Source organism: Macaca nemestrina, chromosome 1 (genome assembly GCF_043159975.1).
Source record: "Macaca nemestrina isolate mMacNem1 chromosome 1, mMacNem.hap1, whole genome shotgun sequence".
Taxonomy (NCBI): Eukaryota; Metazoa; Chordata; class Mammalia; order Primates; family Cercopithecidae; genus Macaca; species Macaca nemestrina.
Window position 1 is genome coordinate 215,396,905 of NC_092125.1, and position 14,123 is coordinate 215,411,027.

A 14,123-nucleotide genomic window follows, 5' to 3' on the forward strand; every position below is an offset into this window, starting at 1 on the left:
CCTATTCTTAAAGGGATCCAGGATCCCCTAAAAGGATAACATTTGTCTTAGCTAATTCTCTTTTTTCATGGAAGGAAACTGAGGCCCAAAGTGTTTGAATGGGTTGTCTAGGGTGATATTGCTAGTGAGTTGCGGGCGGGATGGACACTAGAACCTCGACCACGATGCGCTTTGCCCCTCTCAGATTGCTCCACCCTCGCCCACCTGTGTTCGGATGGAGAGCAAAGCTGTGGGAGGAGGGGATGGAACACAACCTCGGGGGGCTGGTGGGTGCGACCTGGACCCGGAGTTGCACTGAGCCTTCAGCTCACCCTGGGTTCCCTCCCCCTTACTCGCCCTCCAGTCCGCAGCGTTCACATCCTGGAAGCGGGGAAAGTGACCAGAGCGCCATCCCTTCCCAAAGCCGACAACTTAGAAGGGGCGGCGGCTAAATTGGAAGGCGGCGAGCTTCACTCTCCGGGCAGTGAAGCCCGGGCCGTCCTGTTAATTTAGCGAGGCTCTGAATGCCGTTCCCGGCCTCCCCCTCACTCCACGTCCCAACACCGCCAGGCACGCGGGCTGGCCCCTGCCCAGCGCCCCGGGTTGGAGCACGGAACCCGGGCCCCCGCCTCGGGGTCGGCCTGCCTCCCGCCCCGCCAGCCCAGCTCGCTCGCCTCTAATTAAGCGGCAGGATCTCAGCGAGCCGCCGGGACGTGCTGTAATATGATGAACTGCCTTTGTACCGATGTCACCGAAAGCGCTTCTGATAAGGGGAAGCCGCGAAGGATCAAAAGGGCGGCCGCGGCTCGCCCGCCTCCCGCCTTCCCCTCGCCGCTGCCCGGCTTTGCGCGCTCGCCCTCTCCGCCAATGCTCTCCCGCGGGCTCTGTCTCTAGGTCCCGCTGGCTGTCCTGATCCGCCCGTCCCAGGGTCAGCCTCTCGGTGACTCTGCATCTCTTTGTCTTTCTTCCTGCTGCTCGGCGCCTCCCTCGGCCCCTCCGCATTTTTCAGCGTCCTCAAACTGTACGCAAGATTCTCTTCTGCTGCGCTCAGCCTTTCTCACTCTGAATTTTCTAGCTCTCTCCTCCTCTGTGGCTCTCTGTCTCCGCTGCCTCTCCCCACCCCTCCCTTGGTCTCCACCGGAACTCAGACCCAGCGCACCTCCAGGACTAGGGCGACCAAGCCATGGAAAGGTCCATTCGCTGACCCTCAGACTAGGGAAATCGGCCAATTCCCTGGCAGCCGACACGCAGAGCCCCGCGGCGGCCCCAGTGGTCCTCACAATCCACCCTCGCTCAGCTCGGCTGCCAAACCGGGGCCTGGCACGCGTGCCCAAGGCGCCCTGTAATGCCCTCGGGGCCTCTTCGGAGCTGGACTTGGGGCGCACACAACTTCCCCTCACCCCTCCCGAGGCTGCAGGGACCCGCAGACGCTTTTCCTCTCCCAGGGGTTGAAGTTCCAAGTGCAGCCGACCCCCTCTCTTCGCATCCCCTTACCCACACCCCTTCCTTTGGCCCCCGCCTCCCCTTTGCCCTCGACCCCGTCTCTTCCTCCTCCAGGCCCCTCCCCTTCGCATGCTGGTACTTCCCCCTGCGCTCTTCTGGACTCCTTCCCTGCCTCACCTCTCCCCCACCCCACTTCGTTTGAAGTTTTGGAGAGATCTATCTACTAATGGCGAAGTTTCCCCCTTAGGTCACCGTTCTGCCTTGATTCGATTTGGGAAGGCTAGTTCCCTCCCTCCCTCCCCCTGTCCGACCCCAGCCGGGGCCAATCGCTCCAGAGCAGGTCAGAAAGCGCTGACCCCATTTCCACCTTTTCCTCTTTCAGCCAGAGTTGGGGGAAGGGGAAAAGAGGGAAGGCCCCGGACAGCAAAAACTGAGGGGGGTATCCCAGTCTTCCAAGCGCCTCTTACCCTCATCCTGAGTTTCCTAATTACCCCTTTAGTCTGCAATGGAAGGGAGAGAAGAGATACTTTTTCTGGAATTTCTGGAATGTGCCCCCCCCTCCTTAGTCATAGCCTTCAAGGCCCCACAGCCTCTGGAGAAGCTTTCTTTGGGGGTCTCTCCTCTGTGCAGAAACCCTTCCCTCGACCAGGCATTGTCTTTTCAGGGCTGTGAGTTCTGTCTGGTCTTAGACTCTGAGCTTCCAAGGGTACGGCCAGAACTTGGTACATTGCATGTTTATATCCTTAGGCGCTCTTGCCCAACAGTACAGAATGAAGCCTCATCAACTTTGTTGATGATGATAGAATGATGGCAAATAGAAACTCCAAAGAGGTAACCTGGTAGGAAATCTCATTTGCTCAGCCCTCTTTTCCTGTATAAAAATATGTTTTTATATAATATTATTTATACATAATGTAACGTGTGACAACTATCATTTTCAGAAAGACGTTCTTAAAAAAAAAAAAAAAAAAGCCCAAATAATCACCTTACTGCTTTAAGGCTACTGTTATATGTGCTTTTAAATCCTTCCATGTAAATTCCACTGAAAATTTGGAAAGCTGTGAAAGGGGAGGGGGCCGCGGGAGTTGGGGGGGAGGTTAATCCGGGTTTAACGCTGCGATGCAGTCTTAGGACCAGGGTTAGCCTGATTGCGTTATCTCTTCCCAACATTTGAGACGCCCATATTTTACCCAGCCAAATAGCTCCGAGAGCAGCGCAGATGGCTGCCGTGGTCGCGCCTCAGGAAAATGTGTTATTAATATCTAAATAACTTCCCAATACTGTCTGGTAAATCTCCCCTCCACCATTCCAAATGATGAATTCGTTTGAAGTCTTCCCCCACCCTCATCTTTTCAATGTCTCTCTCTTCTCTCTTCTTCTTAGCCAGGCTTATTTCAAACTGGTAAATATCTAATTCCTTTAACCGCTGCGCCGTGCACACTAGCCTTTTAGGTACAAACGCCTTGAAACAGCCGATGTGTGGCGGTGCGTGCCCCGAGGGAAACACAAAACCCGCACGCCCTCGCAGCGGGGGACCCCACCCGGTTTAGACGTGCCTGCGTTCCAAGACCGGATGAGCGCGGGAACCTCACTCAATCCGGGAACCGAGCCTCTTTTCTTGTGCGCCCTAGGGAGCCCCTCTTGGCTCCCCACGGAGTCCCAAAGGCACCCCCAACACTCGGCTCTTCCGCAGCTCCCAGTCCCCTCCCTTCCACCCCTTCCCAGACCTCCGACGGCTTCCCTCGCTCTCTGGGGCGGATAATTGCCCTCCGTTCGCCTGTTCTCCCTTGTTTAAAGTTTGTTTTCTAAATGTCTTCTATTAGATTATGCTCGTTCATTCCCCCTCCAACCTTATCTCCTTCTGTCTCTTCTCTCCTTGCCCGTCACACTCGATTTAGGCACGAGTTTATCTAGCAAACAGTTTGCAGACTTTGTTTATTTACCGCGGGTTCTGGGGCTGCGAGCGCGCGAGCGCCAGTGTTTGCCTTTGTAATAGTTATCTCCTCATTGTTGTTCCTCGTTAGTCTCTGCTCCCGCCTCCCCCTCTCTCTTCTTCGGTTGGGGGGATGGAGGGAAGAAAAGGGGAGCCTTGTCAGCTCAGTGTGGGCTCGGCCCCTCGCCGGGAGCCCCCTCCGCCTCCGCCGGGACGTTCCCAGCTCCGCACTCCCCTCTCAGCTCGCCCCATCCCCCCCAGCCCCCGGCCCGGCGGGCCCCTCCCGCGCCCCCTCCCTCTCTCCCTCTGGTCGCACTGGATATCCACCGCCGAGCGCTGCCTAAAGCCGGGAATTGCCTGACACCCTCCCATCTTCCTCCGAGCCCCCATTATGCGAAGCTGATCCCACTCTGAACAGCTTCAAATCCCGCCTGGACTCTGTTTGATTAGATTGCCAACCCGGGGTAATCCTTTGATTTGGTGGAGTGTCAATTACCTTTCTCTAAACACACATTTACAGAGGAGGGAACTTGTTGGTTTAAATCAATGCAGATTGTTTCGTGATAAATGGACTATCCTCGTCCCCTCCCTCGCCCCCTCTTCCAAGGCTCCTGTCCCTCTCCGCCCCCGCCCCTTCCTGGTTCTCGAAGATCCCGTAAACAATGTCCCTTCCAGGTGTGAAGCCGAAAAAATGGTGTGGGCTGAGGGGAGCCGTGCCCCCCTTCCCCTATTCACTGGCTCCCCCGGAGCCTAATTAAATTTGGCAGGTCCTTGTACACACAATCAAAACAGCTTCCTCCAGTGTAGCAAACGACCGAAAACCGCATTAGCAGCTATCGCTGCTGCCAAATTAAATTGTTTCCCACCTCCTTTTACAAGTGTCTAAAACCCACACTCCGGTCTCTCCCCTCCTTTCCGATCCTTCCCCGTCATTTCCCACTCCACACCTGTAAGTTTGCTGCCTTAAAAATAAATAAAGGAAAAATGCAAAGAGAAACAAATCTGCCTCACACGCCCTCCTCGCCAACCCTCCCCCCATCTCAGATGGTCTTTCACACCCAGGAAGTCTACAAATTCTCCAGCTGGACTTGGACACCCCCAGGGTTCCCCCCCCACCCCCAGAAAAATGCTGCCTCCACTACTACTGCTTCTTTTTTCTCACATTGTAACTCTTCCCTATATTTCATATTAATTGTAACCTCATTGGCCTTTCCATCCTGGAGAACAAAGTGGAGCCCCCGTCCCATCCAGTCAGTTTTGGCTTCAACTGGTGCACTGTCAGATGCGTGCGGTTTTGGTGTTCTTGCTGTTTGTCACTGCTGTTATTGTTGTTTATATTATTGCTTATTTCTTCACACTCACTACCTCAGCTCCCACTGAGGAATGGTTTGACCCATTGCAAACCCCTATCAAATTCCCCACAAGAATCTCTGAGCTCAGATTCTGTGAAAAATCTTTTCCTTTCTCTTCTCTCCTCAAATCCCCTCCCTGTTGGGTCCCTGGCCTGTCTATCCCCTGATCCTCAGAGAAAGGGGTGAAGAGGAGGGAGTCTAAGTGCATGGGGGCAAGGAACTGTCCACTTCCCTCTCCAGGTGAGCCGAGTTTGGCTGGGGCAAGCACCTATCGGCAGCGGTCTGAGAATACTCACAACCAACAATCCTAATAACTTAGTCTTAACAAGGATAAGAGAAAAAAAAAATATGAACAGCCTCATGAATATCAGCCCAAGGGGAGCAGGAGTGAGCTGTTCAGAGATGAAAGTGCACAGAAATAAAAGCTCAATTTAATCTGCTTTAAAACCCTTCAACTTAACGTTTGTGCTTCAAACTCTGAGAGTGAGAACTGATTGCGGATAAATAGTTTCTTACCATGCCTGGAAGCTATTACACCCCTCTCCAACACAGTTTCCTATTCAGCAGTCCCAGTTTTCATTACCAGCTCTAATAAGTCTTAACATTATTAAATGCCAAGCGGACGATAGGAAAAAACGGACTCAGGGAGGGATCTCTCTTTAGTGCTTAAAGAGGAGAGCTCTTAAACCCCTTCTTTGGCGGCTCCCTGCCATGAGAGGGGCAACTCCCCCAGAGAAAGCATTTTTCAAGAGCAAGAAGCCAAAACAAAGTTGTGTGTGCGCACAACACCCCCTGCTCTGGCCATGGGGCATCTCAGCCTCTCCCTACCTGAATGACTCAGATGGAGATTGGAAGGTCTTTTCACCTTTAACTTGGCCACGAAACTGATGTCTGGGGCCTGGGAGAGAGATGAGGGGTTCACAGGGGCGCCTGCTGACTGGCCCAGGAACTCAAGTAGGAAACGGACACAATTTGTTCACAGATGGATAGATGGCTGTCTCTCATCTGCACCATCATATTGCCCATTCACACCCATCTACACGCTCCCTGCACACCTATGCTGAATTCCACTTGCACAGATATATGACCTACAGCATTCAGATCCAAAGGCCCGTGGGTAAACAGTCACACCAAGAGATGCTTGCACTTACACAGCCATTCAGTGCACAATCACCGCACCCAGCACGCCCACCGTCACGCAAAAACTGCGGGACTTTCTGGACACCAGACTCACTGCATCAGATCATTTCATTTCTTCAGCTGCTCTAGACTCAGCACCTGTGTCCTCAGCCTCCCGCATCTGGCACAGGTTCCTCTTTAAACCCTTGGAGACGTGGTGCTTCCTGCTGCAGGGAAAACCTCTGTCCAGCGAAGTGGCTTGTTAGCTGGTGTGGTGAGCCCAGGCCAGCACGGAAAGCCCCCGAATTTCCTGAAATCAGAGGAATCCTCCAGACCGCACGATCTTTCCATCCTCTTCCTTTCCTTCCCTTCCCTTCTTTCTCAGAGGAAATTTACCTATTTGTGCTTCCTCACAGATTGAACTGGGTATACTCCCTGCGTGCAAACACATTTAAAGTCTCTCTAAGGAAAACCAAACCTCCTCTGCTTCTCCCTGGGATAACTCTCAGAAGAGTTGTCTGTTGTGCAGGAAAGATTATTTGCCCAGGAAAGATTATTCAAGTTCTATGCCTCCCCTCCACAGCCTACAAAAAGTCCATCTAGTCTCCTTCCAGTGGGAACTGAAATAAGGACTGGGTCCTCTGGCAGGTGTCCCAGGGCTCTGGGCTGACTGGCCTAACCAAGGACCCCTTGACAGTGCAGGGCTGCCTCCCGCCGCAGACCCGAGGCCCCTCGGCAGGCCGGGCACAGCGGGGTGCCCGGCACAGCTCACTCCCTTTCTTCCCTCGCCCTTTTGTCCCACGGAACTGCGGCATCACTAGGGGCCCTGTGTGTCAATAGCCCGCCCCTTCCCTTCGCCCTAGGCCGCTCTCGCACAGGGCTGCCCGGCCCCCTATCCTTCCTCCTCGAACCACGCCTGTGGGGGCTGGGCGTAGATGGGAGTTGTCTTAGCAAGCCCGCTTTGTCTGTGAAGTTCATCTTCAAGGTTGGGAGGGTCTTCTGAGAACTGGAGAGAGACCTGGGCTAGGAGTGCTTGGGTCGTGAGGAGAGGGGTGCTAGGAGAAACCTCTGGAGGGAAACTGGAACAACACAGGCTCTTTGCAAGCTCTCAGGTTCCAGGGCACTGGCCACTTTTTCCAAAGCAATCAGTCTGCGGTTTCCCATGGCCACCGTCTTTCCGATTCCCTCAGCCTGCCGCCTCCCCGAGTGTGTGTTTGGGGCCTTTTCTTTTAACTGTCAGTCTTTGTGACTCTGGGTCTTCCATTTCTGCTTCTGTTCCATCTCCCTGTCACCCCTTAACGCGCAGTTACCAAGTCTCAAAGAGACTTAGGGGAACTATGAGGGCAATTAGGAAGGGGAGAGGGTAATGAGGAAGAACTTTCCCTTCTTTCTCTCGAAACTTCCTCCCGTCAAGAGACAAAAGCACAATCCCCTTTCCCGGGCTTGCGGGCGCTTGAAAACTAAACGCCTTCCTTAGCTGGTCCTGAGAAAAAGCATGGCGCAGGGCTCGGACTCCAGCCTGCCGGCGGAAGCCGTGCTAAGAATGGGAAGAGGGTGTGTGGAGCCTGAGTATCTCCCCCACTGCGATCCTCCGACCCTGGGCATCTGGGAACTTGGCCTCCACTCCCAGCCCCGCCGGCGCACGCCACAGAGGAAGGCACCCTCTGTCCCCCAGTCCGCCCTGGCAACGCCGGGCTGAGTCAGACGGGGCCCCAGCTAATTTTTATTGATTGCAGCGGTCAGTCAACTGTCAGGCGGGGTTTCAAGGGACCGTTTAGAGAGCGTGTGCGGGTCTGGTTAACAAATTCATTTAGGGAGCCGCGGGCCGGCTCCTCCTTCCTCGCTCCCCCCCCCCTCCCGCCCCCCGCCCCTCGCCCCCTTGCCCAAGTTTCCTATAGATAATTGATCGACGCCGAGAGTAGCAGCCAAAACGCCAGCGCGGGAGGACGCACTCTCCGCAGTACTCGGGTAGACCAGGCTCACGGCCCCGCAACCGGACTCTCCCGGGACTCACAGGCCGTCCGCGCCCGGCCTCCATAGCGCAAAGAAGGCGCGGGCTTCGCATCTAGCCTGCATCCGAGGTGCGCACTGAGGGGGCGCTGTCGGCAAAGCCTGAGCAGCTCCCGGCTGCCCCGCAGCCTGAGAGTTTCCCCGCTGGATTTCTGGTCGCCTGCTCCGGCGGCGGGAGCGAACCACTGGCCCGCACACCCGACCGTGGGAAAACCCGGGCTGGGGCCTCGCAGTCCCTGGAAGTTCCCTACCTTTGTCGCCCAGGATGCCGTCGATGCTGTGTTTGGCCTTCTTTTCGCCGTCGTCCTCCTTCTTGTCCGCTTCATCCTCCTCCTCTTTCTTCCCGAACTTGATTCTGAGCACGCGGCTAATCGAACTCACTAAACCTCAGAAATTCAAAGGCAAAAGAGCAAGTATAAGTTGTTGGAGCAGAGGATCACGCGGTGGCCTGGGCCCCTGGAAGAAAGTCAGGAAGCCCCCTGCTTCCTTACAGATATCCATTCATCCCTCTTCCACACACATAGGCATTAACACGTACTCCATAACAAGCACCCACTTGGAGAAGCCTGACTCACACCCCTGGCACTCACAGGGTAGTTAGACTGTGCATTCCTATGCAGATGCTGCAAGCATTTGTGCCTTACACTAACATCTGCCTAGGTGCACTTCACCCACACCCCTGAGAGGTCCCAGGGCTTCCCTGGAGTCTCTCCAGCTCCTGCTGTCACTCCCACACTCAGGTGTGCATCCTGGCCTTGCATGCCTGAATGCACATGTACAAACACACACACACACACACACACACACACACACACACACACACACACACACACCCCAGATCACTTTCTCTCTCACAGGCAGTATGATTTGGGACCTCCACATTTAGGACTCAAATGGCTGGTGTGGGCGACAGAGCAGAAATGATAGCTCCGAGATGGTGGTCCAGGGAAGCCCATGGGCATCAACCCTCCTAGGACAGATCCATCTATTGAAGCCGTTTTCTCTGAGAAAGCCTCCAGGGGGACTCTCTTATCATCCAACTTTCTAGGTTAACTCTTTGCCCCTTCCTTCCTTCTTTCCTTCTTTGCTTCATTCCTCCCTTTCTCTCTTCTTTCTCTCTCCTCTTTCTTAACTTTTTTTTCTTTCCCTATTCCTTCTTTCCATCTTATTCCATTCTGTTATGATTTATGCCTATGCCTTAATTCTCTGCCTTTCTGTACTCCTTTCCTCCCAACTTCTCAGTAAGTTCCCAGTCAACCATCATCTCCCCTTCCCTCTCTCCCACCTCCAGCCCTCCACATTGGAGCCCCGGCCACTCTCTGGGCCAGCTCTGCCGGCTCAGCTGCCTTCTCACCTGAGGGCACAGTGCTTCGGTCACAGTGCCCATCCTTCAGCAGCCTGTCCCGGATCTCCCAGCTGAACATGCCCGGGTTTTCCCTCTTGTACTCCTCAATCTTTTTCTCCACATCCGGAGTCGCCACCTGCTTCAGAAGTGGAGGTGGGAGAGTAGGAGTGGAAAGATGGGATGGGGGGAGGGAAATACTTTTAATATCACCTCTTAAGAGCCCTAGACCAGGCTGGTGGTTCTGGTTACCATGTGTCCCCTCATCCCCCAAGAGACTGGCTTTATCCTTTCAAGAAACTGGTTCCTGGCTCCCAGGAAGGCAGCTGGGGGTCTGCTGGCGTGTGTGTGTGTGTGGGGGGGGGGTGAGACAGGGATAGGCAATAAAAAACTCTACTTAGGACCCCCAGGGTCCCCATCATTATCTCAGGAAAGACTGAGAGAAGATGTCTTCTGGTCTTGGAAGGTGACAGGGGTTGAGGCAAATGTGGGGACAGTCCAGGAATGGCTCATTGGCCTCAAGGTCTTGGACAACCTAGACCTTACTTAGCCCCATCTCTGAGAAATTCAAATAATAGGAAAACAATGGGAGGATACCTGGGAGTAGGAGACACTCTCCAGCTCTACTTTCCTACAGCCTGGTGCCACTGGATGACACGAGGTAGTAAGAGGGGCCACAACCAGGACCCCCGGACCATGGGAAGCCAGCTGCCAGCCTCTGTGGCAAAGACACTCACTCTGGGCTTGCTGCCGCCGATGGCCCCAGGCCGGATGGACCCGGTCTCTTGGTAGCGGCAGAGAATCTTAGAGACGCAGCCGTGGGAGACACGCAGCTGTCGGGAGATGACACAGGGCCGGATGCCATGGTGGGCCATCTCCACTATCTTGTGGCGGATGTGGTTAGGCAGGGGTCGTCCGTTGATGAAGACCCCTCCCAGCTGATTGACCCGGCCTTGGCCAAGCGGAGTGGACACTGGAGAAGGGAGGGGAGATGCAGAATAAGAGAGGCGCAGGGTGAGGACGGAGAGCAGACACTGAGTTCATTCCCTGACTCCAGTTTTGTTTGTTTGAGCCCCAAGACCTCAGACAGCGATCCCGGTGGTCCTCACATTGGGGCTTTGGTAGGGAGGTAGTTTGAGAAACAACTGTCATAAATCTAGGAAATCTCCTGCAGAGATGGATAGAGGAGTCATGGCTGCAAGAATCTCTCCAGATGCTGTGACCCCCAACTCCTGCCACACTACCAGGGATGAGGACACACCTGGGGGATTCGAATGCTGCTCAGAAGGGGAGGGAGAGAGACGGGGGTGAGACAGCAGAGCCACCAGGCTGGTAAAGCCTTAGAGATCTTGGGACCAATGACTCTCTGTCCCTCAGGCCGAAGCTTGGGCTGCAGGCCTGCCTGCGTCTTGGAGAGGCCAATAACGGGTGTGATGTGGCTCATCTGGTCAGTTCTACACTCCTGGTAGTCATGAATGATCCAGTTTGTCGGGGGCTAGAAAGGGCTGACTGATTACTACATTTACAGCTCTGGCTAGAGCAGTGGAACTGTCCCAGGGAACAGCTGAGGCACAGCCGAGGGACTGGTGACATATGCTGTTGGCTGCTGCCTCCAAGGGCACCTGGTTGTCCCTTGGGTGACTCCCTTTGCTTCTAACCACCCTCGAAGTCCTAATTTCGTTTTGGGACAATTTTAGGACACCACTGCCCCAAAGCCCCGAAATTAAATAGTTCACTTGGCCTCACAAATCCATGAACGGTGCCTGCAGGCTCTGCGAGGCTGGTAGGCAGATGGGACATAGTCCCCGGGTGGGGGTGACTTTGGGAACCAGGAAGACAGGCATCCCTGGTGTGTACTGGGGAGGGGAGAACGCCCTGGTCGCCTTAATGCGAAGTCTACACAATTTCCTCACAGAAGGTTGGGGGGACACCCAGAGCACTAATCCAGCCTCGATCCCCCCAATTTGGGGACTCAGCGGCTGCGGAGATCTGGAAGATTAGAACGATTTCACAGCCGCGGGAGTGGAGGGAGCTGACTATAATTGAAAGGGAGGAGGCGAGAAGAGGCTCCGCTGCTGGGCCGTTCCTACCGCCCCCTCCCTTGCTCTCCCGGTCCCCCCACCTCTTTTTGTAAAAGTCGGTGTCTGAAGCCACCCTCGGATTTAATCAGAAATCGTGCGTCGCAAAGTCAGAGTCACTCGGTCTCCGTGGCGGGATATGCCATTAGCGCTCAAGAGCTCTCGAGCGCCCAACTTTATATTCAAGAGCCTCTTTAGCGACCGGCACTCGGCTCTCCTCAGTATTCTGCGTCATGTTGGGCAAATATTGTTCTAATCCGCCGCGCATCCTCAGCCGCCTGTTTTACTTGCATTCGCTACAGGAGAGTGCCGCTGCAAATCCCCGGGTTTGCGCGCTCTCCCGCCTGCGTGGCTGCCGGCGCGCACTTGATCACGGAGCCGCTCTCTTCGCCTCTGTCTAATTCAGGGACCCGGCGCCGTCTCGCTGCCCAAGGGAGCTCCTACCGGATCGCAGGCTGCCAGCCCGCCCACCCCCTCCCTGCCTTCTCTCCCCTTCCTCACGCGCCAGGGACTCATACGATTACAAGAAGAGTAATTAAAAAAAAAAAAAAAAGAGTCGCACGTATTTCTAACGACTTCTCTGTGACACCCTAGGCTACCTACCCTCAGAAGCCAAATGATCCCTCAGTGACAGGTTGAGGCCTTCCGTTAGTTTAAAAAGAAAACAAAAACACAGGAGCGGGTCTCTCGGCGGTGCGCTCCCAGCCTTTTCTCCAGCCGGGACCGGTTCGCGGCCGCCCGTCCTCTCAGCTCTCCCCGGGCGGGCGCTGGATATTTAGGAAGGACGCTTTACAAAATCAGCTCTTTCCCCTGGTGTGGACATTGCCGTGCCCCTCTCGCCGTTGAGAGGTTCTCTAAACCTCGCCGTTTAGAGGTTCTCTCCCGGGAGATTTCCAGAGTGCGGAAGCCCAAGTAAAAAGTTTTAGGGGGAAAATCGTTACTAATTATTATTTCCAATTAGTTTGTTTCCAGGGGGAAAAGCAGGAGTGTTTGAGTGTGGCTTCGGAAGAAATGGATAGCCGTGGTAGTTGAGGCATATAAAGTATCACCCATGGTAGGTGGTTCGAAATAAAAAGGACTGGAAGACCAATCCCGGGGTGGAAAAAAAAAAATTCAAAACAAGAGTAGAAAGCCGGCAGCCAGAGAGTCTGGAGAGCCGAGAAATTGTCAGGGAAGTGCATGGAAATAGTGGAAAGAGCTGAAATTCACCGGGACCTGATATTTACTAGGAGTCCAAATCTACCAGAAGTTCAGCCCTGCGGGTAAAGGCCGGCAGCTCGCGACCTGCGAAGCTAAGGCCGCCGGTCAGTGAAACCCACGTAGAAGCGGACAAGTATGGGTCCCAGAAAGTTCCTGGGTTCCGCGCCCGGACTGGGACCCAGAAGAGAACGGGATCCCTCTGCTACTGCCGGCGCCGCCACCGTCCCCTGGAGACCGCAGCCTCTCCAAGGAACCCGAGTTCCGGGCGGCGGAGTCGCGGCGAGGCCAGCCTGGGCGTTCTTACCTTCCAAAGGGAATCCCGTGCGGGGGTAGTTCTGCCCCGGAGCCGGCCGCATCATTCTCGGTACCGTGCCGGGAAGGGCCGCCATTCTTGCGCACGCCGGGGACGAATCCAAAGTCGGCAAAAATCGCTTCCCGTCCGCTGCCTTCACCCCTGCTGCGATCTCTTTCTCTCCGTCTTCTTCGTCTTCTTTTTTTTTTAACCTCTTCTCCCTCCCCTCCACACACACTCCCTACCCCCACCCCCCACCCCTGGCTGCAGTCAAACGCGTCCAGAAGCTGGGGAGGGGGGTGAGGTGGAGGCGGAGGTTGGGGGGAGGGAAGGTGGCGACGACAAGGAAGTTCAAACAAACAAACACTCCAACCCCAAGTCCGCCTCTGCCGGCTGGGCTCGGCCAGAAGTTGTGCGGGCTGATGCGCCTGGCAGAACCCGGAGACGAGGCCAGACGGCTGAGGGGGGCCTGGGGAACGCGGCCGGAATCGGGGCCGCCAGCCTCGGAGTGGCGAGCGCCGCGCTCTCGCGCTCTCGCGCTCGGGGCCAAAGTTTCCGAGCCCGGAGACTGCGGAGTGGATTTCGTTCTCGTATTTATTTATATATTTATTCTCTCGCTCTCGCTCCCTCCCTCTTCTCCACGCCTTCTTTCTCCAGACCACACTCGCTTCTCCCTCCACACCAGCTTTCACACCCCCCGTCCCCTAGGAGACCCGGGGACAGACGGAAGAAGGAGCCTCCTCGGGTTTCGGGGCTGGACAGAGGCGACAGGGGTGACGGGGTTGGGGAAAGAGAAATGGAAAAGCGAGGGGGCGCGAGTGATCAGATGGGTAAGTTGTGCAAAAGTGTTCACCGAAGTACGAGGAGGAGGAGGAGGAGGAGGAGGAGGAGGAGGAGGAGGAGGAGGAGAGGAGGAGGCAGTGAACGCGATCTGATAGGTTCGGACTTTTCTTTTATTCATGAGGAGGGAAGGGGGCCAGGGCACAAGGGAGCGGAGGACCAATAACGAAAAGAAATAGCCAACGAATATTTTTTTTCCTCTTTTCTAATCCCCGGCTCGACCTCGTTTTGGGGGAGAATTTGAACCGCCGTGAAAACAGAGGGAGCCGATCCCGGCGAGTTGGGGGCTGGGGGAGAAGGGGAGGAGGCCAACTTTGTCCCAGTGCCTTCCTTTGATGAATGGTCCGGATCCGCCGAGTCCCCGGCCCCCAGGTCGCCCACGGTCGCTCTCGGAGTCCCGGCTCTATGGGAATGTCTGCCTCCGGTCCGGCGCCTCTCTGGAGTCTGGTCTTTTCTCTGGCCTCCCAGGGGCAGAGTCCGCCCTATTTCTCATCTTCTCCCTCGTCTTATATCCTCTGAAACTCCTCCAGTGAGG

General features: G+C 55.3%; 1 protein-coding gene across 6 annotated transcripts in view; it reads right to left on the bottom strand.

Annotated features, from left to right (window-relative positions):
- The window catches only part of LOC105483129 (paired box 7), a 118,053-nt gene extending 104,455 nt beyond the window's left edge, over window positions 1-13,598 (bottom strand). For 2 of the 6 annotated variants that reach the window (XM_071099444.1, XM_011743799.2), the window contains exons 1-4: window positions 12,761-13,598; window positions 9,916-10,151; window positions 9,191-9,320; window positions 8,088-8,222 (exon numbers count right to left, since the gene is read on the bottom strand). In XM_071099444.1, coding sequence (XP_070955545.1) covers window positions 8,088-8,222; window positions 9,191-9,320; window positions 9,916-10,151; window positions 12,761-12,845 — 586 coding nt within the window. In that variant the 5' untranslated portion in view covers window positions 12,846-13,598. The remainder of the gene's footprint in view (window positions 1-8,087; window positions 8,223-9,190; window positions 9,321-9,915; window positions 10,152-12,760) is intronic. The other 4 variants (XM_071099448.1, XM_011743800.2, XM_071099446.1 and 1 more) reach the window with 3 other exon arrangements.
- Window positions 13,599-14,123: the final 525 nt, after the last annotated feature.